Below are 27,549 nucleotides of genomic sequence, written 5' to 3' on the forward strand. Positions count from 1 at the left end.
TGACATCAGATAAGGAGAACACATAGTTGGAGAAATGAAAGGGACCCACGTCTGAGCCTTAGCTCCAGCCTTCACTGGTCCTACAGAGGAGGAAGAGGTTCACAAGGAGACTGAGAAGCAGCTAGGAGGAAGGAGGAAAAGGAGGAAAACTGGAATGTAGAGTCACAGAGGCCAAGAGAAGAGAGGGTGGCATTGAAATTAAATATGGAGAAGGTTTAAAAGATTGAAGGAAACATAAGAATCAGGAAGTCTGTATTTTATTAGCTGGTATAGAGTGAAATATAAGTTTAGTTTTGCTTGTAAGCTCTTTTTTTACTTTCCTCATAGATATCTGTACACGTGTGTCTAGTTTTTGTTTTAGCTGTGATCCTCCCCAGTGCAACCCAGACTCAGTAGATTCTGGTAGATTTCCTGCTCTAGATGGATCAGCCATCTCTTCCATGACATATCCCCTAATTTTCTTGCTGATTTTGGACACCCTAGGTGTTGAAAGTATTTCTCTACCTGCCTTGACTTCACAGATTATTTCTTCTCTCCCTCTGAAGGACCTTGGACATCTTTCAAGGTTTCAAAAAAAGTAATCTTTTTATTTATTTATTTATTTTGTTATGGAATGCTTCACGAATTTGCATGTCATCCTCATGCAGGGGCATGGTAATCTCTGTATTGTTCCAATTTTTAGTATATGTGCTGCTGAAGTGAGCGCAGCTTTTTATTCTTGATCCCCTTGATAAGGAAGGTACTCTTTTACCTGCCTGGCAAGATTTCCCTAAGCTTTAGGCCATATGGATATGACAGTAATTCTCTTCTTTCTCTTTTCTTTGAAGCCTCCATGACTCTATTCTTTGGAATCACTTCCTTCTTCCTAATTAAGCTTTCTCTGTCTTGTCCCATTCCACTGACTGAAAATGTAATTAATGGCCAGGATTTGAGATTAATTTAACTTTGGTGAATTTTGTTTTCCTTTTGTATTGTTTGCAGTCATTATTTCAGTTCTTCCCCACTCCACTCCTCTTTTCCTGCTCCAACTCCCCCACCCCTTCCCTTTGAATCGTGAGGTCTTGAGAGCTAGTCTTTGTCAGATATTTTATTGTGCTGAGGGTTTGTAAGAAGATTCTGTGAGTTCAGGAGAATGTAATTTAATAATAATAAATTATTAACTTATATTAATTACATTAGTAATAATACCAACAATGATGACTGGCATTTATTGAGCTCTTTTATGTGCTAGAAACTGCTAAGAGCTTCAGGTATATTGTCTTATTTCATTTTCACAAAACCCATTACACATTTATTTATTTATTAAAAAATATTTATTGAACATTTGCAACATGCTAGATATTATGCTAGGTGCTAGGGTTACAATGATAAACAAAACAGTCATCATTTCTAAATAGTGGGAGAAATAGACATTAAAAAATAAAAATAAATATTTAATGTCATTTAATGATAAATGACATGGAAGATGTGACAGAATAATAAGAGGATCCATTTTAGGTAGAGAAGTCTGGGAAAGTCTCCCTTAAGAGGTTACATATTTAAGCTATGAATAAAGAATAAAGAGGAACCCAGGAGGCAGAGGAAGGGCCTTCAGGCAGATGTAAATGACTTTAATATAGAGAACCTTTTCCTCTAACAGAGGAGCTGAAAGACGATCAAGCAGGCTAAATAGAGAGGGTGTGGGGAAAGTGATGCTAGTTGAGGCTGGAGATTGGTCAGACTATCCAGGGTCATGCAGACTGGATTTCATTCTGAGTGCAATGGGAAGTCTGCAGGGCTTTAGCTGGCAAGTCAAAGATCTGCTTTCTATTAAAAACATTACTCTGACTATCTTGTGGAGAATTGATTGAAAGGGGCCAAGAGCAAAACTGGGGAGAGCAGTTCCAAGGTTGTTATAGGTTCCAGGTTCCAGGTGGTGATGGCTGAATAAAGGATGGTGGTCAAGGAGTTGGAGAGAAGTGGATAGATAGGTCCAGGATATATTTTTGAGGTAGAGTCCAAAGGGCCTGGTGATAGAGAAGCTGGAGTCAAGGATGACTTAGATTCTTGGCTTGAGCAACGGAGCTAATGTATTACCATCCTCCCACTTTTCCAGTCTAGGAGACAAAAGCTCCAAGAGATTAGGTAATATGTCCCAGGTGATATGTCTAGTAAACGTTGTACAAATTGAGCATACCAAATCCAAAAATCCGAAATCCATAATCTCTCTGTCAACCATAATTCCATTTGCTCAGTTACCAAAGAGAAAGTCAATACTCAGTTGTGATATCTGAAGCATGTTTTGGTCCAGAGTGAACTGGAAAATATTTGGATCGCGTGCTGGAAATGATGTTATCCTTAGGTATATGACCTAGGCAAGCAGGTTCAAGTCTGAAGGACTGGAGGTGATATCCTAGATATTCAGATTCTGTTGCCAGGCACAAACTCAAGCTTCCTGCTCTTTGTCCTCTCCATGGGATCAGGAGAAGATATATCATTCCCGAATTCCTTTGAGACCTTTCAGCAACTTACATAACGTTGTCAAGGGCAGTTGCCCTGGGAGAAGTGGGTTTATTCTATGGGTAAAAGAGGAAGATTAAGTAGGTAAATAGGGACCAGAACATCAACCCACCCATCTTGGCTACAGAAAGAGGACTGAAGACCACCAACAGGCAGTGAGTAAGAACATTGATAAGATAAGGCAGGATTAAATTAAAAAAACAAGTAGGTTGAAAACTTAGTTTTGCATGGTGACACTAATACAAGACAACTTCTTGAATATGTTTTGGTGATGTCCTGAAACTTTCTGTATCCTGCTCTTATTTGTGCATCTGTGAAATGACCCTTTTACTTCTGCTTTATTCGCAAAATCATAAGTCTGAAGAGAAAGGTAAGAATGTAAGAACATAGGGCAATCATGGACTTACCTCTTTGGAATGATTAACTGTGGAGTAAATTGTGACAGAATCATTGTTTTTCATAGGTGTTGGGATTTCTGTTTCCTGTAAAAAGAGTCATACCCATTTGGTTCACACAGAGACAAAGAGATTAATATATAGATATATTGCTAGGAAAGGTAGTATGATGAAAGAGAGAATATGTCAAAGTTCTTTGCAAGGAAGGACATGGCACATTTAGCAGGAGACCAGGCACCACCAGCTCTCAGACTTGTGAAGGTTTAGTGGCACTTCTTGAACCCCAAATAGAAGAGCAATACTCCAGCAAACCATTGGGATCAAGGATCAGAGAGAAACAGAAAGGCAGCCTTGTTGTACAAAGGGAAGGAATTGTTCTTGTCCTGCATCCAACTCTACTTTCCTTCCTTCATCTTAAAGAAAAACTTATATACCAAATGGCTATCATATCTTTTGTCTCAGATTTTTACTAGCTATAACTAGAGCTACCATTTTGCCTACTTCATTTTTTCACTATAATTCTAACTGCCTGGTCACTATGTCACTGGGGTCTCCTCAAACATGGAGAACTGGTAGAATAGAAACATGTGGTCTTAAGCATGGCTCTGCCTGGAATACACAGAACAGTAATAGCAGCAGAAATCCCCATGCCCCTTAAAGAACCTGCTCAATTTTTTTGACACTTTAAATTAATTAAGGAATATTTAAAGAATTATCAAGACCTCAGAAACTCTCCAAAGTACAATAATTTTTGTTAAAGACAAAGCTAACAAATTTGCCTAAGATTAGTTTCTTGGTTTGTTGGAGAGTGATTCAACCTTTATTTGAATTTGAATTTGTTTCAGCAAATTCAAGAGGAATTTCAAGGAGCATACTTCACAAATACCTGTGAGAGGCTATGTAAGGGGAGATTTACTTAGGGAATCCAAGATTTGTAGCTGGATCATTGCTTCCATCATTTGGAAAATGCCAGTTTTCTTGGCTTACTTTCCAGAAGACATGAAAACTGGCCTCCCAGCATGTATAGTATTATTTAGAAACCTGCCACCTGCAGGTGGTTTATTTAGGGGTAGTGGGGAGTTGCTGATGCATGACCAAGGCCATCCTGTTATGTTGCTAGGGGGGAGGGGAGGAGTGAGGGCTTCTCATGGTTTAGTGGCTGCTACTGTGGAGGAGTTGCAAATTCTTGCCCCCTTCCCCTCTTGAGAGACTACTTCTGAGGTCCTCTAACACCCTACACCCCTATATCCAGAGTGAGGAGCCAGCCCCCTGCCATATAGCTATCTCCTTAGGAAACTTTCAAACTTAATGGAACTCTGATCCATTTAGCAAGTCTTTACTGAGTGTCCTGCTAGGATACAGAGGAAGACATAATTTGCACTTCTGGGCAGCTTTTAATTAAGCTGAAGAGACTTACTGATGCATCAAGCAGTTAAGAACAGTGTAAAGCAGGGTGTCAATAAACATCCCCTCGCACAAGAGCAGCAAACCAGCCGGCAGACACTAGAATGGTCTTGCACATAGCTTTGCAGCCTCTGTGGCTGCCTTCTCCCCCACTCAGTGCTGTCGATCATTTGATCAGTCAGACCATGGTGGCTACAATTTATGAATAATGACTGTAAAACTGACAGTGATGGAGTATGAAGCTGAGAGACTCACCCTGTTGGGATGAGTGACTGAAGCATACACAGTGCTGCTGGCTGGAGAGACTGAAACATTCTCTGTGTTCCTTGTGGACTCTGCTGTTAACACAGGAAGGCACGGTCAGTGGCAGAAGAACTCTGGGACTGCTCTCCCAGGACCTTGCCTCCTTCAGAGCATTTTCTGTCCCCAAATAGGCAGTTGTTCGAAGCATCAACCTTCCATAGGGTTCATTCATTTTTGAGTCTTTGGAGGTCTGGGTTGACCAGAACCTTCTCAGTCATGTGGTGTATTTCTGACCTCATGTCTTGGGGTTGGGGGTGCTCTTGAAGGACCCTAAAGCTTCAGAGTCTCCCTGCGCCTTCACATGTGGGTCAGGACGCTCCTGGGACCAAATACCACTGCCTACAGAAGAGCTAGAGATCCCTCACTGGTGAACAGAATGGAGCCAATTATCTCACACATGGGATGTTACTAAACTTTTCAGAGGTCCTTAAGTTGGATTTAATTATTTTAGAGATGAGGAACTGGAGGCCCAGAAAGTTCAATTGACTTGTGCAAAGTCACACAGGAAGTGATGAAACAGGAACTTGACTGCATGTCTTCTGACTTGAGCCTCATGCCTCTTCCTGTACAAGTGATGTCATGCATCACTCATCCATGAAATAAGACTCAAAGCCAATCTGAGTCCAGAGGCTGTGTTTGGGACTCTATATCACACCATCACTTTCAACTGTGCCTATCCATTGCCCACACCCTGCCTAACAGTAGTGATGCAGCCAGGCTGTTTGGTTTTGTGCCTTTGCTGCTCTAGTCCTATGTGTGCCCTGTACTTGCTGGGTGGCAGTGGATGATCCCTTTCACTGGCACTTAGTTTATTCATCAGCAGGATAGGCAGTGACCCTGATCTCATCATGAGAAACCGTGAGTGACCAGTTTGCATGCTTGTGAGGGACTGTATGGGTCCCACGGTTACAGGTCAGCTCCCCTCACACCATGTGGTCTGTCTGGGTACTGACATCTGGCTCTGTCCTCTCTCAGTATCCAGCCCTTTGCCATCCCCCTTCCTCTTCCATTTGGGTCTTCCTGTCTGCTCCATGACTGGGAGTTAAAAATCTGGATGCTCACCCGGACCCTGGCCTTGCCATGGAGACAAATAATGGGAACCTGAAAGATAAAATCAGAACACCAAAATGTGTGACTGCAGTGAGAGAAGCCTTCCGGCCCCCACCCATGGGTGTCTCTCTAGAGAATGTGGCAGGAGGGACTCCAAAAGAAGGACAGGCAGCCCTGAGGTTGCCAGTAGGACATCTCCATCAGGATATTGGCAGGTGTGTAGTCACACCCCACGGGTCATCCCAGTGGACCAGCTGAGCCAGGGTTTGCATCTTTCCTCCCTTCACCTGTGCTCCACAAGAGATCCTTGGGAATCAGAGGTCCCAGACTCTAAATCCCTGGAACCTTGGAGAACAGACAAGATGCAAGAAAGAAAACCTGCCTCTTTTTTTTCTCCAAACATATAAAAACAGCACAATGAAGACTATGCATATCCCTGGAGCCACAATCATAAGCCATATGATATCTGGGTGTGGATTTTTCTTAACACCTGAAAAGAGAAAAAAGAAGTAGCACTTGAGACACATTGAGTGAGGCCTTCCTAGAGTCTCTTCTTGGAGCCTATGGGAGCTGTGTGGGTTTGTCTACACCCAGAGGCTCTGGGGCTCTGGGCAGGCAGGCTTTCAGGGAGTGGGAGTCCCATGTGGCAAGCAGGGCAGGGTGGGGGCCAGTGGAGTCAGGGGGAGAAAGTAACCCTGCCTTCCTGAAGCCTTTGCTCGTGGGCTCTGAGTGGGCTGGGGGAGGAGCGGGGGAAGGACGGAAGGAGAAAGGAGATCTTTGGGAGCCATGAGAGGCACAGAGCTCCCGAGGGCATCTGTCCCCTCCCAGAAGCGGCTGCCTCCCACCAGGCCGCTGTACTGGGAATCACATAGGATGCGAGGACATGCTATCCCCCACAGCTGCTCAGGGCTCTCAGAGAGACCTGGGGCAGACTGTTACCTTTGCAGAGGTTCTGGGCAGAGACAGAGGAGGATAAATTGCCAACGGGGTTCTGAGCTACGCAGGTGTAGTTTTGTTCACTGGAATTTTGGGGGTCCCAGGAGATAGTGAGGTTTGGTTCACTTAGAAGTATGTTTCCTGAGGCCTGCCACCTGAATGAGACATTGCCATTTGGATTCTCCACAGAGCAGGTCAGGCGGATCTCGCAGGTCCTATTCCCAGATAGTACACTGTGGCTGGTAATGTGTATGTTCCTCAATTTTTCTGTGTGGAGAAAAAAAGACCGATTAAGGACAAAAGGCCTGGCTCAGTTCCCTGTGAAAAACTCCTTCACCTCGATGTTTTGTGTTCCACTTTTGCTGTGTTATGGCCCACATACTCTGTAAGTGACTCTGCTTCTAATGCCCAGTTAATGGTAGCAAGGTCTGGGACAGCCGAATGATGAGAGACATCAGTATGGGACAGGGTGGCCCTTGGAGAAGTGGGAGGGGAGAGAAGCACTCATGGCTTCCTTACATACTATGTATCATTTGTTTATTATTATGGGTATTGTTTATCAACTGCCTCACTTCCCATCTAGAATGTCGGCTCTGTGAGGGCAGGGCTCTTTGTTTTGCTTACTGATATATTCCAAGTGCCTACAACAGTGCCTTGTACATTGTCTGTGACTCCAAAGACTCTATGAATAAACTTAATATGGCTTCAACATCTTAACACTGAACGCTAGGCAGTCGCTCCCAATTAATTGGTACTGGTCCATAAAATAAAATCTTTGCCATTCCTATCCTGGCATATACTGAGAGATTGGTCAATATTTTTTTTAAAAAACCCTATATAGTTCATAACTTGAAATTCCTTTGCACTATTGTAAAACTAGTTGGTATAGCTTACACATCTGTGTATGTGCCTTTGAAGAAGGGGTACTCCAAAAAGCCCCCAAAAGAGATTGACATTGAACCTCATGAGTGTGGCCGTTGCAGGAGAAGTCATGCTTGGTCTTCTCAATAGTGTCGGAAGAACATTGTCTCAGTTAATGTGATGGAGCCTGGCATGGGGTCTATTCCCAGGATTTCCACTGCACATTTCTTTCTTCTCTCAGTGTCCTAGCACTGCCCTGATGTTCACTGGTCACCCAGAGTGATCCTACCTGTAGTGGGTTGATTGATGACCCCACAAAAGATATGTCCATGTCCTAATTCCCAGAATCTGAATATTACTTTATTTGGAAAAAGGGGTCTTTGCAGATGGAATCAAGTTAGATGAGGAGATCATCCAGGATCATCTGAGTGGGTGCTAAATCCAATGACAAAAAAGTGTTCTTATAAGAGAAAAGCAAAGGAATATTCGAGACAGACAGAAGAGGAGAAAACACAGAGAAGAGGAGGAGGTGATGTGACCATGAAGGCAGAACCTGGAATGATGCAACCACAAGCCAAGGACCACCAAGGAATGCTGACAGCAACTGGAATCTAGAAGCAGCAAAGAACAGATTGTCCCCTAGGCCCTGGCCCACACCTGGATTTTGGATTTCTGGTCAGAACTGTGATAGAATAAATTTCCGTTGTTTTAAGCCACTTAGTTTGTGGCATTTTGTTTCAGCAGCCTCAGGAAATGAATACACTGCCCCAGGGTGATTTTGCCCATTTTTGTTGGAATCTCTTGTACAGAACTTTTCCAGACATCCTCTCTTTCCCATTACATTTACCTGTTCCGTGTGCTGTTCTTTCAAGGACATGACTTTGACTAATCTAACATGGTAAACCTATCAAATCCTCAGGGGATACTAAAGGTTAACATGTAGTCTATTTGTGGAGACATTTTAGTTTAACAGTGATTTTTGGGGGTACCATGTCTTAACCCAAAGGACTCTGAGTGAATTTTAGATACTATGGACTCTCTAGCAGATAAAAATTGTAGAATCTCAGTGGCCTTTGATGTTGTGTCATCTGATTTCCAATTTAATGCTTGAATGTCCCGTATGACATTGCTGCTAAGTGATTATCCTAAAGCCATTCATGGCATCTCTGAATATCATTGATTGCCAGAAAGATTTTTTTTTCTGATATTGATTCAGAAACTATCTCATCATAGTTTCCATAATTTTATGTTGTGGACATTTTCATTCTTTAATCCTGGGGAGGCAGAGTTTTGACTAGTAATCAACATGAGCTGTCTGAGGGAAAATATTGTTAGACATTAAATAACCCTGACAGGAAAGACATTTCTCTTTATCAGCTCATCTTTACAGAGAACTTTCTAGGTAGACTACTGTCCTGTACACAGACCACTTTATTGGGTCAGACTAGCATTTGTGTAAAGGGAGGTACCATGACAGGGTGGTTCTGTGGGAGGTGCTGGCACTTATCACCTCTGCGACTGTAGGCAAGTTACCGTGACTGAGGCTATGCCTTAAGGGTATGGATTGTGCCTGTCTCATGGAGCTTTTGTGAGGATTACATGGCAGATGTGTATCATACACATGGTAGCCGTATCATGAATAGTTCACTTCCATTACTTTTGCTACATTTCTAGTTGAAAAGAACTGTTTTATTGGGTGAGGGGGAGTGAGGTGATTTTGGGCTGGGAGTCACAAGACTTAGATTCTATTCTCAGCTCTGTCCCTAACTGGCTGTGCCATGTCATAGGGTTGCTTCACTGCTGGACTGCATTCTGACTCCAAATGCTATACTCTTTACCACTAGGCTTCCGTGCGCACGTGCAGTCACATAGGATTGAAATGCATTATTGTTTTTTAGTCCATACATAATTACACCCCACATTTATTTATTTGTATTTTTATTATTATTATTTCAGCGTATTGTGGGGGTACAAAAGTTTAGGTTACGTATATTGCCCTTGCCGGCACCCCCTCCCCAGCCAGAGCTTTAAACGTGTCCATCCCCTAGACGGTGCGCATCACACTCATTATGTATGTATGCACCCATCTCCTCCCCCTTACATCTGCCCAACACCCGATTAATGTTATTCCTGAATGTGCTCTTAGGTGATGATCAGTGAAACTAACTTGATGGTTACACCCCACATTTAGACTCACCGAAGACCCTCAGAGTATAGCTGGAAAGTGTTATAGAGGTCCCTGTGGTCATCTGGCCACTGTAAGATCCTGTGTCTGTCATCGTCAGGTTGCTGAGATGCAAGGAGTAGGACGAGGTGAAGCTCAGTCGCTTTCCCCATTTTGGATTGGTCACATGGATGGTTGGACTTTTGGCTTCATCTGGCTTTATGAAGGCAATAGAAGTTCCACTGCAAAGCCAGGTGATGGAATCGACCTTCTTTCCTTCAGGAAACTTCAAGGCAAGAGTTACCGACTCCCCTAGAACTCCATTCACTGTCAATGGAGTTGAGCTGTTTCGTGAAACTACATGCCCTGTAAACACAGAAGGAAAAAGCTTTAAAACTATCCCTGGAACCACACCCCCTGGCCGGCTCCACCCCCCCCAAAATGTCTGGTACTCTTGGTTAGTGCAGAGTTAGTTCAGATGGTCCTGCCTCAGTCCACTCTCCCATACTGGCTGGTCCCTCCTGGGTCATGACCATACTCTGTGACCCCAGCCTCTGAATTCTTAGGGCATTAGGCTTGCGGGGGACAGGAAACTACAGACTCCAAAAACTGCAAGTCGTTGCTGATGAAGTATAATCAAAGCCTGATGTTTACTGATTACCTACTGTGTGTCTAACATAGTAGGCGCGTGCAATTTAGAAGACTAATAACAGGGACTAATGTCAGGGATTTGTGGCGTATAAAGTTCTTCTTATACATGATTTCATTGATGCTGACAATTCTGAAAGGCAGGGAGGATGGATGTCGTTATCTCTGTTTATAAATAAAGAAGCTGAGAAACAGAAAGGTTAACTAATTTTCCCAGGGTTATTCAGCTAACGAATAGCAGAGTCAAGATTCAAACCCAGATCTTCTCACTACTTTGTGCTCTTTTCATGATACCAGAAAATATCTTTTCTACTCTCAAAAAGATTATAGCATAGTAGTTGAGGAAATAAAACTGATAAATATACAAATAGTAAATATAATGTCAAAGTAACATATAATGGCCACATTCTTGTGAGCCTCTCTCAGAGCCATCAATGTTTGAGCAAAAAAACTGAAATGGTCACAATGATACTTAAAGAAGGTGCTCCCTTAGCATCCTTTCCCAAATTCTTAGCATTTATCACACTGTTCTGTACTCCTCTGTTTACCTGTTTGATGATGCCTTAATTGTGCTTACATTTACCACTCAGCACTGTGTCTGACACAGAGTGGGGTCTGTGGAAATGTTTGAGTGGGCCGATGAATCAATAACCATAACCATGGCCTCAGCTTTCTCAGGATCTCTTATTTCTCAGGAGAGGAGCTGAGTAGGGGAGCAAACGTCTCTTGAGATCCTGATACTCAGCTCCTGGGTGAGCTTCCACTTCCTCTCTCTTTCCTGGATTGTCATATGGGTTCCAGGCACATGGACATTGCCATCATCAACTCCTCCCCTGCACTACGTCTTTCCCATCAGCACATGAACATGCTGTCATTTGTCATCTAGACCCCCTTTCCCTCTTGCAATCACATGGGTGAATGTCACAAGAAAAATCTTGAGCAAAAAAACCCCAGATACAAAAACAAAACAAAACAAAACAAAACACCTACAATGGTATGATTCCACTTATTTAAAGTTAAAAAACAGGTAAAATAAATCTATGCTGTTAGAAGTCAGGAGAATGGTTGCCTTTGAGGAGGAGCTGGGGAGAGCATAGGAGAGCTGTGAAGGAGGGATTCTGGGGTGCTGATGATGTTCTCTTTCTTGATCTGTATTTGGCTACACAGATTTATTCATTTTAGGATAATTCTTTGATCTGACACTTAGGATTCGTACAGTTTTTCTCTTTGTATTTCGACAAAGAAAGTTAAAACAGTAACAAAAGCAAAACAAACAAAATCATTACAATGGCCTATAACTATCAAAATGATCTGGCCATTTCTCTCTCTTTGACCTAGTTCCTATACCTCTCCCCCTTGTTCATTTTGCTCCCACCCGCCTGGCTATTTCTAGAACAAGCCAAGGCTTTTGCACTTGCAGTTCTCTCTGCCTGGAATGCACTTTCTCCAGGTATCCATAGGGCTCACTCTTTTGCCCCCATAAGGTCTTTAATGTAAATGGTCCCTCTCAGAGAGACTTTGGAGAAGTGTGACCACTAACCACTCTTTCCTCACTGCCACGCCCCACCCACCCTTGCACATCCAGCTGATTTTGGATTTATTTTTCTCTGTGGTACTTAACATCTAGCTGATTTTGGATTTATTTTTCTCTGTGGTACTTAACATCTAGCATACTTAATAATTTACGTATTTGTTTTGTTTATTCTCTCTCCTCTCCACTAGAATGTAAGCTCCATGAAAACAAGGATTTTTGTCTGTCTTGTTTACCATTGAGAATATTCTTGAACAGTGCCTGGCACATAGTAGGCCTCCAGTGATTATTTGTTAAGTGAATGGACACATTTCTATCCATCCCCTCTCTTGGAGGTTCTTTGTCCAGAGCGTTAAGGCTCAATTCCTCTTAGTAAGGAATCTGGACTTACTCAGTGGCCCAAGGACTCATCAGGAACTGTTCTTCCCTTGCCTAGCACACTCCTCTAAGGTTTCTTGCTTTTATAGATTGCAATTATTAGTTTATTTAACAAGTCATTCATTTTTACCATTTGTTCAGTTATGTGAATATAAATGAATAAAACCTTAGAAATCATAACATTTAGACCCCCTTTATTCACTTTTCCAGTTTCTGGGGTGGAAATGGAATACAAATATGAATAAGACATTGTCAGTCCTCTGGGTCCACCGTCTATCTGGCAGATTAATGAGTAGTTAGTTAGGGTGTCGTGGGTTGGGCACTGACTCAGGTGGGGCTCACTTCTGCATGGCCCTCATCCTGTGCACGCAATAGCACATACTTCTTTCTCTTTGTTATAATACAAGATTGTTTTCCTTTCTTTTCTGTAATCTTGATGGCAGGGATTCTGCTTATTTTTTCTGTATTTCTAGAACTTAGCACAATTTCTAGCTCAATAAATGTTGAATTGATAGAAGTATGTGTTCTATGGGAGCACAAATCATGACAATGATGGACTGGGGACAGTTGTGGGCTGTCAGGGAACACTTCACAGGACATGACATTGTGCCAGGGTTTTGAATAAAAACTTGGAATTCTCTATTGCTCAATTATTTGTAATTCTTCCAAGAATGCCCTGCTTTCTTTGCACTGCTGTTCCCTCTGCTTAAAACCCCATGCCACACCTTTTCTACATGGTAAGGTCCTATTTATCCTTCAAGGATGAGCTAAAATATGTTTGCCTCTGCTTATATTTATGGGGTTTTGAATTGGTACAGCAGGAGGAGAAAGGAATTTTTGGTGGAGCAAAGGGAGAAGGAATGCAGGTTGGATGAAGTAGTAGGAGTAGTTCCCTGCAGGTCCAAAAATAAAACTAGATTTGTGCCAATATATTCAGGGATGGTAAAGGTCAGATGCTCCAAAAATGTTCAAAAGACCCTCTGTGAGACTTTGGACACAAGTAGAGCTGCTTTGGGGACCAGGTGATGTGGTGTGGCTGAGAGGGCACAAGCAGGTCATTTTCTCTGTTCTGCCTGGAATCAGCACTGGTGCTTTTTTGGGGAGCATCCTGGGTCAGCACCTTTGGCATGGATATTGATGTTCTTGGGGATAGGCAGGGCATCCAAGTAGCTCCAAGAGTCCATTCCCCAAGTGGACAACTAGAATTAGAAAAGGAGATGAAGAATTGGAAAGATACCTTGGTGGCCCATGAGAAGCATCCCTTGGGGACTCTCATACATCACTGGGCACCACTTAGAGCGAGGAGGTGGTGCTGAGGTCTTGCCCATCCTCTGGTAAGGATATCAGGCCAGAAATTTGGGGTACATTTGTTTACATGTTTCATCTGTTGGATGATGAGTTTCTGGAAATATGAATAATGTCTTAGTCAGCTCTTTATTTCCCCAGAACCTGGCCTAGGGAACTCAATGAATGCTAAGTAGAATGCAATTAGAATACAGAAAGTTTTGAAGGGTTACCTGGAAAGTCTTAAGAAATATGGAGTATTTTTGAGAAGTGGGATGGTATAAAGAAAGCAGTGTTTTAGAAAGGAGAGATGAGAAGTAGGACTACGTTGATTCTGAAAAAGAGAGAAAAGTCAGAAGAAACTTTGAGGTTTCTAGGCTGGGGAGCTGGCTTAAGCCTATGTATAGTAAAGAGGGATATAGTGAGCTGTTTTAGCTCAGTGCGAGACAAGTTCAGTATGACAGAGGGTAGGGGCTGATATCTCAAAAGATTTAATAGAGAAGGTAGGTGAAACATAGGGCAGGATCTTGAGAAGAAGGTAGAATAAGGGGAAGTTACTCTTTAGGGTAATAGAGTTTTGAGTAGTTTTGGAGCAGAGGAAAATAGCTGGTGGAGAAGGAGAGACTAAAGATATGGTGAAAGGGGGTATTCAAAATAAAGAGTGACATTTCTGAGAAGGAAGCCAGGGTGCGACTCAGGAGCACAAGTAGAGGAGTTAGTCTTGGATAGAGGTGGTTCTCCTCTTCTTTCATTACCAAAAAGAATGCATTTAATGATCTCAAGAGATTTAGAGACTAAAGGGGGAGAAGTTGAGATATTTCACTTAAGTTGGCCTCAAAGTTGTTCTAAGAGAAGTAGATCTGATAAGGCCTGAAGGAACATGGATGAGACAAGTAAAAGTCACTGTGAGGAATTTGTTAGGAAACTGACAAGTGATCAATAAACTAGTGTGGAAGCAATGAGGTGGACTTGGCCATAGTTGGTTGACAGGCATCATTTGTGGAGTTTGTACAGGTTTTTGACTATCTCCAATGTTGCTAGCCCATGTAGCCCAGTAACAGGGACAGAAGGTACTGGGAATTACTCAATACCAGCATTGGGCATGGGTGTGGAGAGATATGGCATCAAAGGGATAAGAGGTTTCAAGGGGATAGTGGTTACTTTGTTGAAATTGCTATCCAAAAATCTGAGGGTTGGTGACATCAATGAAAATGGCACAATTAGTAGCTTCAAGGGTCCATCCTCCACAGCAACAAACACATATGCATGCACATGTACACAGGCACCTTCCCACACACAATGGACAGACACTATCAGAATCATCTTTGTCAGAACTCTGGAAACTAGTCAAAGGTTACCAAACAAATGATGAATCAAGAAAAGAGGCAACTCAAAAATGGTAGGAGTTAAAAAGAGCCAAATATATAGAAACAGAGAATAAAACAATGGTTATCAGGGGTAGAGGGAGGGTGAGAGGAAGAAATGGGGAGATGTAGGTCACAGGGTACAAAGTTGCAGATATACAGGATGAATAAGTCTAGAGATCCAATGTATAACATGAAGAATATAACTATAATATTATATTTTATACTGGAAATTTGCTAAGAGTAGATTTTAGGTGCTCTTACCACACCTACAAAAAGAAAAGGGTAACTATGCAAGATAATGGATATGTTAATTTGCTTGACTACAGTATTTATTTCACTATGTATATAAAAATGTCATGTTGCACACCTTAAATATATACAATTAAAAAATAGTAGGAGAACTTTGCAGAATAGTAGTGGAATAGTAGGAGTGCTTGTCCTTCCCCCAATCTCTCCTCCCCAGTTTGGTGGCAGTCTTGAAGACAGTAGTCTGCATTCCCAGCATGAAACCATGGTCTCTGGTTCCAGGGGACACAGAGCTGACCTTGTTTGGAAAGAATAGTGTTTGTTTTTTTGACCTATCTGGGTGCTCCCTAAAGAACCAATGGAAGGCACCTAACTGAGCACTATCAGGTGGAAAAGTAGCTATGCAGAGGACATTCCTCATAAACAATGAAAGACAAATAAATAACCCACTGCCACCTGGGGCAAAACATTAAAGTGCGGCAAACAATAGACATGCTAAAAGCCTGGAAGGAAGAGCTGAGGAGAGAGATTCTTTGGAGAATAAGGCATTGAAAAGTGCCTACTTATAATAGGGAATTTAGAAAGCCACATGCATGCCCAGGGCATGCCATATGCTTAGAAAAGTTCTGAGAAGACCCTAAGATTTTACTGATGGCTGATATTTATGCTCAGTGCAAGCAGAAAGTCAAGGCTAAGGCAGAGTGATAAATAGCCCATCTAAGGCATTAAAGGAATGCCCCAACACTGAGCCAATCTGCAAAGACAGGGACAAGAATTTTCTTTTTTTGCTCCTGATCTTCAAAACACTAGCTGACCGTAAGCTAAAGAAAAAGAGACCTCGGAGACCACATGTAACAAATAATACAATCTTTACAAAAATAGTTTTGAAAAGTCACTAAGCAAACAAAAACTACAACCCATAGCAAGCAACTACAACAAATACTGAGGAGGGGGAAAATTCTGATTCCAGAGTTATAATATTCAAAACATCTAGTTTTCAACAAAAGATTACAAAGCATGTGAAGAAAAAAGAAAGTATGACCCATTCACAGGAGAAATTAACAGAAATTGTCCCAGAAGAAGCATAGGTATTGGATTTACTAAATAAAGACTATAAATCAAACTTCTTAAATATGCTCAAAAAGCTAAAGGAAATTATGGACAACAAACTAAGGGAAATCAGGAAAAAGACATACGAACAAAGTGAGAATATATAAAAAAAGATAGATACTATAACAAGGAAACAAATAGAAATTTTGTACCTGAAAAAGTGCAATAACTGAAATGAAAATTTTACTAGATGATTTCAACAACAAATGTGAGCAGGCAGAAGGAAGAGCTAGCTAATTTGAACCTAGGTCAATTGAAATTATCCAGTCTGAGGAGCAGAAAGAAAAGAGTGAAGAAAAATATACAGAACCTAAGAGACCTGTGGGATACCATCAAACATACCAAATAACATAATGAGAGTGCAAGAAGAAGAGGAAAGAGAGAAAAGGGCAGAAATGATACTTGAAGAAAATAATGGCCCCAAACTTCCCAAATTTGATAAAAGATATGAATTTATACATCCAAGAAAGTCAATGAACACCAAGAAGAATAATCACAAAGATATCCACAAGACAAATTATAATCAAACCACTGACAGACAAAAACAAAGAGAATCTCAAATGCAGCAGGAGAAAGCTACTTAACATGTTCAAGTGATGTTCAATAAAATTAACAGCCAACTTCTCAGAAGAAATTATGGATGCCAGAAGGCAGTGGAATGACATATTTAAGGCGCTTAAAGAAAAAAGAATTCATCAAGTAAAAATTCTACATCTGACAAAAACATCCTTCAAAAATGAAGGTGAAATTAAGATATTCCAAGATGAACAAAGGCAGATGGATTTTATTGCTAGTAGACCTGTACTGTAAGAAATGCTAAAGGAAATCTTCCAGGATAAAATGAAAGCACACTAGACAGTAACTCAAAGCCCTATCAAGAAATAAAGAACAAAATTGAAAGCATTCCCACTCAGAACTGGAACCAGACAAGGCTGCCCACTGTCCCCATTACTTTTCAACATAGTATTGGAAGTCCTTGCGAGAGCTATCAGACAAGAGAGCAGAATCAAGGGTGTCCAAATAGGGACAGAAGAGATCAAACTCTCACTCTTCGCTGATGATATGATGTTATATCTGGAAAACCCCAAGGACTCAACCAAGAGACTCCTGGAATTAATTAATGAATTCAGTAAAGTCTCAGGTTACAAAATCAATACACACAAATCAGAGCCATTCATATATGCCAATAACATTCAATCAGAGAATCAAATTAAGGACTCAATACCCTTCAAAATAGCAACAAAGAAAATAAAATATCTAGGAATATATTTAACTAGAGAGGTAAAGGACCTCTATAGAGAGAACTATGAAACACTAACGAAGGAAATTGCAGAACATGTAAATAGGTGGAAAACCATACCATGCTCGTGGATTGGAAGAATCAACATTGTTAAAATGTCTATACTACCCAAAGTAATCTATAGATTCAATGCAATTCCTATTAAATTACCAACATCATTTTTCACAGATTTAGAAAAAATAATTATACACTTTGTATGGAATCAGAGAAGACCCCATATAGCAAAAGCAATTTTAAGCAATAAAAACAAAATGGGAGGTATTAATTTGCCAGACTTCAAACTATACTACAAGGCTGTGGTTCTTAAAACTGCCTGGTATTGGCACAAGTGCAGGGACACAGACCAGTGGAACAGAACAGAAAATCCAAATATAAAACCATCCTCATATAGCCATCTAATCTTTGACAAAACAGACAAAAACATACTCTGGGGACAAGAATCCCTATTCAACAAATGGTCCTGGGAAAACTGGATAGCCACATGTAGAAGACTGAAACAGGACCCACAGATTTCACCTCTCACAAAAATCAAATCACAGTGGATAACAGATTTAAACCTTAAATGGGAAACGATTAGAATTCTAGAAGAAAATATAGGAAAGACTCTTACAGACATTGGTCTAGGCAAAGAATTTATGAAGAAAACCCCTAAGGCAATCACAGCAACAACAAAAATAAATGAATGGGATTTGATTAAATTAAAAAGCTTCTGCATAGCCAAAGAAACAGTCACGAAAATAAACAGACAGCCTACAGAACGGGAAAAAATTTTCGCATACTACACATCAGATAAAAGACTGATAACAAGAATCTATTTAGAACTCAGGAAAATCAGCAAGAAAAAATCAAACAACCCTATCAAAAAGTGGGCAAATGACATGAATAGAAATTTTTCAAAAGAAGATATAAGAATGGCTAACAAACATATGAAAAAATGCTCAACATCCCTAATCATCAGGGAAATGCAAATCAAAACCACAATGAGATACCACTTAACTCCGGTGAGAATGGCCTTTATCAAAAAATCCCCAAACAACACATGTTGGTGTGGTTGCGGAGAGACAGGAACACTCATACACTGCTGGTGGGACTGCAAACTAGTGCAACCCCTGTGGAAAGCATTATGGAGATACCTTAAACAGATTCAACTAGACCTACCATTCGATCCAGCAATCCCATTATTGGGCATATACCCAGAAGAGCAAAAGTCATTCTATAACAAAGACACCTGTACCTGAATGTTTATAGCAGCACAATTCACAATCACAAAGATGTGGAAACAACCCAAATGCCCATCAATCCACGAATGGATTAGTAAACTGTGGTATATGTATACCATGGAGTATTATTACTCAGCTATAAGAAATAACGGTGATACGACATCTCTTTGGTTCTCCTGGAGAGAGTTGGAACCCATTATATTAAGTGAAGTATCCAAAGAATGGAAAAACAAGCATCACATGTACTCACCAGAAAATTGGTTTCCCTGATCATCACCTAAATGTACATCGGGGAAGGATACCAATTGGATATTAGACTGAGATGGGGGGTGGGGGGAGGGGATGGGTGTATGCCTACATGATGAGTGCGTTGTGCACCGTCTGGGGAATGGTCATGCTTGAAGGTGCTGACTTGGGGAGGTGAGGGGTGGGGAAAGGGGATGGAGGTATGACTACATGGTGAGTGCCAGGTGCACTGTCTGGAGAATGGACACGCTTGAGGCTCTGACTCAGGTGGATGGGCGGGATGTGGACAATGTCTATAATCTGAGCTTTTGTACCCCCATGAAGAGCTGAAATAAAAAAAAAAAGAAATAAAGAACAAAGGTAAAGATAACCATTTAGATTAATACAAAAGCCAATATTCTTGTATTTTTGCTTTGCAATTCCTTTTCTGATATGATTTAAAAGACAAATGAATAAAGCAATGATTATAAATTTATGCTAATGAGCACACATGTACAAAGACGTAATTTGTGACAACATAAAGGGAGCAGAATGGAACTATATGGGAACACAATGTTGACATGTTTTTGGAGCTAAGGTGGTGTGAATTAAAAACAACTTGTTATAAGTTGAAGAGGTTAATTGCAACCCCCAGGATAACAACTAATATGTTAACTAAAAAAGTATACAGAAAAGGAAATGAGAAAGGAATCAAAACTAAAAAATATCAATTATACATAAAAGAACAGAGTAATGGAGGAATTGATGGAAAAAATGTAAGACATCTAGAAAACAAATATTAATAGCAAAATGCAAGAAATAAGTCCTTACATATCAGTAATTACTTTAAGTATAAATGAATCAAACTCTTCAATTAAAATGTAGAAATAGGCAGAATGGACCTTAAAAGCATAATTCAACTACTTGCTATCTACAGAGACTCACTTTAGATTCAAAGGCATGAATAAATTGGATGTAAAAATATGAAAAAGATATTTCATGCAAATAGTAACCAAAAGAGAGTTGTGGTAGCTATACTAATATCAAAAAATTGACTTTAAGTCAAAAACTATTACTAGAGACAGAAAAAGGACATTGTACATTGATAAAGGGGTCAACCCAGCAAGAAGTTATAACAATTATAAACACATACACACCAAATAACAGCCCTAAATATATGAAACAAACATTAACATAATTCAAGGGAGAAATAGTCCTACAATAATAGTTGGAGAATTCAATACCTTCAATAATGGTCAGAACAGCTAGACAGAAGATCAATAAGGAAATAGAAGACTTGAAAAACAATATAAACCAACTAGACCTAATGGATGTACACAGAACACTTCATCTAAACACAGCAGAATGCACATTTTCCTCAAATGCACATGGACTGTTCTCCAGGAAAGATCATATGTTAGGCCACAAAATGAGTATCAATAAATTTTAAAAGATGTAAATTTATAGAATTTTCTCTGACCATAATGGAATGAAACTGGAATCATGAACAGAAGAAAAATTGGAAAATTCACAAATATGTGGAAATTAAATAACCAATGGGTCAAAGAAGAAATCACAAAGGGAATTAAAATCTACCTGAGACAAGTGAAAACAAAAACAAAATGTATGAAAACTTACGGGATGAAGCAAAAGCGGTGCTAAGAGGGATACCTGTAGCCATAAATACATACATTTAAAAAGAAGGAAGATGTCAAATCAATAACTTAACTTTATACTTTAATGAAAAAAAGAGCAAGCTAAACCCAAATATAACAGTGAAGAAAATAATAAAGATTAGAGTAGAGATAAATTAAATAGAGAATAAAAAAACAGAAAGAAATCAATGAAACCAAAAGTTGGTTCTTTGAAAATATCAACAAAATTGGCAAACTTAGCTAGACTGGCTAGGGAAAGAAGAAAGAAGACTCAAATTACTAAAATTAAATGAAAGTGGGGACATTACTACAGACCTTACAGAAATAATAATAAAAAAGATTATAAGAGAACACTAAGAATAACTTTTTGCCAACAGATTGGATAACCTTGATGAAATAAACAAATTCTTAGACAAACTATTAAGACTGACTCAAGAAGAGAGAGAAAATCTAAGAGGACCTGTAAAAAGAAAGGATATTGAATCAGTAATCAAAAAGTTCCTGACAAAGACAGAAGGCTTCACTGGTGAATTCTACTAATTATTTAAAGAATAATTAACGCCAATCATTCTCAAATTCTTCCCAAAAATAGAAGAGAAAAACATTTTCTACCTCATTTTATTAGGTCAGCATTAAATTTTATAGAGCATTAGGTCAGCGTTACCCTGATACCAAAGCCAAAAATATCAGAAAAAAGAAAACTACAGACTAATATCCTTTATGAATATTGATGCAAAAATCTGTAGCAGAATACTAACAAACTGAATTCAGCAGCATAACAAGAGCATTATGCAGCATGACCAAATAAAATTTATCTCTGAAATTCAAGAATGGTTCAACATATGAAAATCAATCAGTGCAATACATGATGTTAACAGAATGAAGGAAAAAAAGACACATGACCATCTCAATTGATGTAGAAAAGGCATTTGAAAAAAATCCAACACCTCTTCGTATAAAAACACTTGAGTATCTAGGAATAGAACAGACCTTCCTCAATCTGACAAAATGTATTTATGAAAACCCACAGCTAACATTCTACTCAAGGATGAAAGATTAAAAGTATTTCAACTAAAATCAGGAAAAGGCAACAATGCCCACTTTCACCATTTGTATTCAATATTGTACCAGAAGTTCTAGCCAGAGCAATTAGGCAAGAAAAAAAAATAAAATGCATCTCAAATGAAAAAGAAATAAAACTATTCTTATTTACAGATGACATGACCTTATGGATAGAAAATTCTAAAGAATCTATAAAATATGATCAGAACTAATAAATGAATTCAGCAAAGCTGTATTCCTACACACTGGCAATGAACAATCTGAAAAAGAAATTTAGAAAAGAAATTTCATTTACAGTAGTATCAAAAAGAATAAAATACTCAGGGATAATTTAATAAGGAAGTTCAAGGCTCACACAGTGAAAACTAAAAAAATTTCTCACAGAGATTAAAGAATATCTAAATGGAAAGACATCCCATATTCGTGAATAGGAAGACCTAATATTAATATGGCAATACTATCCAAGACACTCTAGAGATTCAGCACAATCCTTATCAAAATTTCAATAGCTTTTTTCATAAATGGAAAAACCAATCCTCAAATTCATATGTGATTGCAAGAAACCCCAAATAGCCAAAACAATACTATAAAAGAAAAACAAAATTGTATGACTTGCACTTCCCAATTTCAAAACTGACACAGCTATAGTAATCACAACAGTGTGGTACTGGCACAAGGATAGATAGATGTCTATGTGGAATTAAATTGAGCAAGAAACCCATATATTTATGGCCAAGTGATTTTTGACAAGTGCACTAAGACTATTCAATAGTGAAAGAATAGTCTCTTCAACAAATGGTGCTGAGACAATTGGATATCCACATACAAAAGAATGAAGGTGGACTCCTCTTCTCATCATATGCAAAAATTAACTCAAAATGTATCTGTCTTCTAAATATAAGAGCTAAAACTATAACCCTCTTAGAAGAAAACATGAGTAAATATTCACGATATTGGTCTCGAACTCCTGACCTCAAGTGATCCTCCCATCTCAGCCTCCCAGAGTGCTAGGATTACAGGTGTGAGCCAACACATCTGGCCAATATTCATGATATTTGATTTGGCAATGGATTCTTAGATATGACACAAAAAGCATGAGCAACAAAGAAGTAGATAAATTATACTTCATCAAAATTAAAAACTTTTGTGCATCAAAGAACATTAAGAAAGTGAAAAGACAACTTACAGAATGGGAGAAAATATTTGCAAATCCTATATATGATAAGGGTATAATATCAAGAATCTATAAAGAGCTCTAACAACTCAACAATAAAAAGACCAATAATCCAATTAAAAATGGGCAAAGGACTTGAATAGACATTTTTGCAAAGACAATATACAAATGACCAATAAGCACATGAAAAGATGCTCAAAATCATTCGTCATTAGGAAGATGCAAACCAAAACCACAATGAGACACCACTTCATACCTACTAGGATAGAAATAATGATTTTTTTAAAAAAGAAAAATAACCAGTGTTGATGAGGATGTGGAGAAATTATAACCTTTATCCATTGCTGGTGGGAACGCAAAATGTTATAGCCACTATGGAAAACAGTTTGGCAATTCCCCAAAAAGTTAAGCATAAAATTATTATGTGATTCAGCAATTCCATTCCTAGGTATATACCCAGAAGAATTGAAAACAGGTACTCAAATACTTGTACACAAATCTTCATAGCAGCACCTATTCACAAGAGCCAAAAGGCGAAAACAACCCAAATGTCCATTGACAGATAAATGGATAACTAAAATGTAGTAATACAGAAAATGGATTATTATTCAGCCACACAAAGAATTCTTTTTTCATAAAAAAGAATGAAGTATTGATATATGATGTGGGTAAACCTTGACAACATTATGCTAAGTGAAAGCAGTCAGACACAAAAGTTCATATATTGTATGATTGCATTTATATGAAATATCCAGAATATGTAAACCCTGAGTGATAGAAAGCAGATTGGTGTTTGCCAGGGGCTGGAGGGAGGGGAGAATAGGAAGTGACTGGTGGGTACAGGGTTTTGTTTTGGGGTGATGGAAATGTTTTAGAATAATAGAGGTGGTGGTTGCACAAAATTGTGAAAATACTAAATGTCACTGAATTATATACTTTAAAATTATTATTTTATGTTACATGAATTTCACCTGAATAAAAAAAATCTGAATGTGGATAGAGAAACAACTGAAGCTGGATCTGGGGTGAGGGACCAAAAACTGAGAGGCATGGGTGGCTGGAGATCACAATGGGGACAGACCACAGCTTCTGAGAGGTGGAAAGATATGAGTGTCTTTGCAGATGACAAAATGTAAAGAAGCTCTCTGCTTCAGATAAACATTTGAAGATGTGGGTGGCTGGTAAAAAGCAGATAATGCTGTTCAGCGGGAGGGGACCCCTTAGATCACAATCTCTTAGCAGAAGGACCTTGCATTTTTTTACTCAAAACCTCAGAATCAGCCCACATATATTGGCTTTACCTATATTTCCAATCGCTATTCTCTCCTGGACCTCACAATTCTCATATCTGCTTCCTGCAAACACACTCAAGGAATTAGTTCCTATTTCTCCTTCCTCTAATCCCAGTGTGACTGACATCTGATGGAATTTGCAACCTTACTATTAAAAGTGTGGTCCATGGACAGGCAGCATAGTTGTCACCGCGGAGCTTGTTAGCAATGCAGAATCTTAGTCTGCATCCCAGAATCAGCATTTTAATAAGATCCCCAAGCAATTTACATGCACATTAAAGTTTGACAAGTTTCCATCTAGAAAGAATAAAATGAAGAAACAAATGAGATTCATTTTCTCCAGGACATCATGATGCTTGACTTCAGTTATAACTATTGTTTTGTTCTGTTAGTTTTGCCACCCAAGGCTTGAATTAGAGAAAATCACATTTTTTCCTCAACATTGTCTTTTCAGCTCAATTTTCAAAAAGGAGTCAGGATGGTATCCAACCCACTTGAAAGGATGTAGGCCGCTGGTGAGTTGTTTCCTTCATGGTTGTGTACAAGATTTAATTTTCTTACACTTTTGCCAAAGTGATCTTCTCTACCTTCGTAAATCACTCCAAAGTCTTCCCCGCATCAGGGCCTTTGCACATTGCCTCAAATGCTTCTTCATTTGACTCTTCCTGTTTAACTTTTCACACCCCTTTAATATCAGATGACATGCTGCTTTTCCACAAAGTCCTTTCTTCCTCACGCAGTCCAAAGCAGATCCCCTTGTTTTTCTTTACCATGCTTATTTTCTCCCTAGCTTTACATTTTGTAGTTATATATGCATTTGTGTGAATATGTAACCATATGTAAGCTAAATAGCATAGTGAAATGGTTATGAGCTTGCACCCTGGCCCAGGCTCCCTGGTTTCCAATCCTAGCAGCCCCTGATCTCCTCCTGGGGCCCAGAACACTTGCATCTGCCACCTGCAAACACATTCATGTGTGTTTCTCTTTCTACACCCCTCCCTCCACAACTGTGGGACATTATTAAGCAAGTTACTTAAATGTTTTGTGCCTTCTTTCCTCTCCTGTGAAGTGGGGATTAGAACAGTGTATATTTCATAGGGTCATTCCAAGAAACATCCATGGAAATGGGGAGAAGGAGAGAAGTTTTAACACGAGGACATTCAGAATATTTCATTCTAGAGGCTAGTTTTATTTTGCAAGGAGGTAAAAATGAGGCAAAGTCTCGAGTTTCTGCTCCTGGTTCCTTCTTGAATCAAAGAATGCTCCTTCTTTCTGCATCTTATATATATTTCCCAAAGTTCAGTCCTCTTTCCACTTTTCTCCTTAGCTTCATTTGTTACCTCTGTGTTGTTAACTGTCAAGTCTTCAGCCTCAGCCCTTGTCTTAAATCTCCAGCTGCTTTCAGGAAATCTCCTCTTGGATACCACCCTGCCATCTTAAAATCAGTAGAACCAAAATTGAACTCGCTTTCCTCTCAGTGGCTGCTCTCCATCTCCCAATTTTGTCCCCTTCTTTGGCTAGCCTATCTGAAATTTGACTGCCCTCTTTACCATATTTCATGTCTTCTTTCCCTGCTTGATTTATTTCTTCCTTATCACTTCTTCTTTATCATATATGTTTAGCATATACATTTAAAATATACTATTTTACTTATTTATCTCGTTTATAGTTTGCCTCCCTTGCTAAAATGTTAACTTCACGAGAACAGGAATTTTTGCCTGCTTTGTTCATGAGGTATCTCCAGAAACTAGAACAGTGCCAGACATCCAGTAGGTGCTTGGTGAATACTTACTGACTGGCTTAATGAGTCCCCTTTTCTCTGGTTTGCACTGAGAATCAATCTAGTTAGCTCTACATCTATGGCATCGCTTGCTTCACTCCCTTCCTTCTCTTGCGTTGCTGCCCCTTTTGTTCAGCTGTCATTGTTTCTCAGAACTATTGCAAGAGTTTGCCACGTGCTGGCGAATGGAATTTGGAGATGTTATTTAAATTATCTTAACTTCAGTTCTTCATTTTAGACGAGATTGGGCACATTCAGGATGGTATGGCCATAGACAATTCTTATTTTAAAATGGAGATAATGATAGTATAAATTCATAGAATTACCTTGAGACTTATGATGCATGTACAGCACCTGGTGCAGCTCTTGAAACAGAATAACCACTCAATGAATCCTAGCTATTTTTATCACCTACCCTGGGCCAGGTCAGTGCTAGCTTTCCTGTCTGGTCTCCTGTCCCCTCTCTCTCTGAATGCTATACTGTGGCCCTAGTGGACCACCTGTGGTTCCCCAAACATGATACGAACCTTCATGTCCTCCACGTAATGGACAGCAGGGAACAAGAAGCTAGCTGGTCAGTTCATTTCTTTTTCATGGTAATACAGAAAGCATCGCTGTACTAGCTAGCTCTGATTTGCATCAAAGGAACAGGGAGCTGGAGACCTATTTTTTTCACAGTTAGCAAAAGATGAGAAGACTATTTCTAGTGTTTTTGGTTGGGCCCAGAAATTTAGTAGGTTTTTTAGCATTTTAGATGAGGATAGTGAGGCTTAGGAAGCATAAGTTACCTCCCCGAGGTTACATGGTAAGAAAGTAGCTAAATTGGTACGAGGAATCATTTTCCTAATCTTAGCACACTTTATACCACAATATGCTGATCATAAACCACAAACAGTCTTGTTTTACAAAAGCTCATTTCCCATGCCCTAACAAATAATGCTCTTACATGCAGACACAATTGAAGTTGTTCACTGTGAACCTTCTCAGGCTCTAGCATTCAAAGTTAAGAGGAAGTAGTAGTTTACTAGGCACTACCCTGAGGCTCCCCAATGCCTCCACTTGCCCCGCCATCCCTTGGCAGAGAGCCGGACAGCTGTGCATAGGTTGTTTAGATTGAGCAAGACACACAAAACCAGGGAGTCACTCAGTGACTACCGAGATCTGCATTGACATTTACCTGGGCCAAGGCAGAAGACAAGCAGGAGAGATTGGAACAGCCAGAACATGCTCTCAGCGGTGGAGACCGGTGCTGGGGAATGTGAGGCAGTCAACATCGTTGCCATTCTGTCATAAATTGAAAGTACTTACTGAGTACTTACTAAGACTTCCCCTTCCTCTCAGAGGCGTGGTGAGAACTTCTTCCTCCATGTAAAAAATCCTAATTTAAAAATTTATTATTGTTTTGTTTACTTTTTCTGAGCCAAGTACAAAAATCTTAATTGTGCAATGTCAATTGGAATTTTCATTTTCTATCTACATACTTTTTTCATTTTGGGGGAATCATTTCATTGTGGTAAAATAACCTAACTTATATATTGTGGTTTTGTAACCTAAAATTTATCATTTTAACCATTTTTAAGCATACAGTTCAGTGCATTAATTATATTCACAATGTTGTGTAATCATCAATAATATCTATTTCCAAAACCTTTTCAATACCCCAAA

General features: G+C 39.6%; 1 protein-coding gene and 1 non-coding gene across 4 annotated transcripts; both read right to left on the reverse strand.

Moving 5' to 3' along the window:
* Nucleotides 1-602: 602 nt before the first annotated feature.
* LOC123636205 lies at nucleotides 603-706 on the reverse strand. The gene has a single exon (XR_006734408.1). It is a non-coding gene; the product is annotated as a U6 spliceosomal RNA (small nuclear RNA).
* A 594-nt stretch (nucleotides 707-1,300) lies between these two features.
* On the reverse strand, nucleotides 1,301-27,178 carry SLAMF6 (SLAM family member 6). Of its 3 annotated transcripts, XM_045547100.1 has the most exons (9): nucleotides 27,062-27,178; nucleotides 24,254-24,401; nucleotides 9,646-9,978; nucleotides 6,591-6,854; nucleotides 6,034-6,141; nucleotides 5,664-5,702; nucleotides 4,554-4,636; nucleotides 2,907-2,981; nucleotides 1,301-2,555 (listed from the first exon to the last, which is right to left on the reverse strand). In XM_045547100.1, the coding sequence occupies exons 2-9, from the start codon at nucleotides 24,270-24,272 to the stop codon at nucleotides 2,508-2,510; spliced, it is 969 nt and encodes a 322-aa protein (XP_045403056.1). In that variant the 5' UTR covers nucleotides 24,273-24,401; nucleotides 27,062-27,178; the 3' UTR covers nucleotides 1,301-2,507. The 3 variants fall into 3 exon arrangements, with proteins under 3 accessions (XP_045403056.1, XP_045403055.1, XP_045403057.1); XM_045547099.1 differs by lacking the exon at nucleotides 24,254-24,401; XM_045547101.1 differs by lacking the exons at nucleotides 4,554-4,636; nucleotides 24,254-24,401.
* Nucleotides 27,179-27,549: the final 371 nt, after the last annotated feature.

The sequence above is a fragment of the Lemur catta genome, chromosome 3 (genome assembly GCF_020740605.2).
Source record: "Lemur catta isolate mLemCat1 chromosome 3, mLemCat1.pri, whole genome shotgun sequence".
Taxonomy (NCBI): domain Eukaryota; kingdom Metazoa; phylum Chordata; class Mammalia; order Primates; family Lemuridae; genus Lemur; species Lemur catta.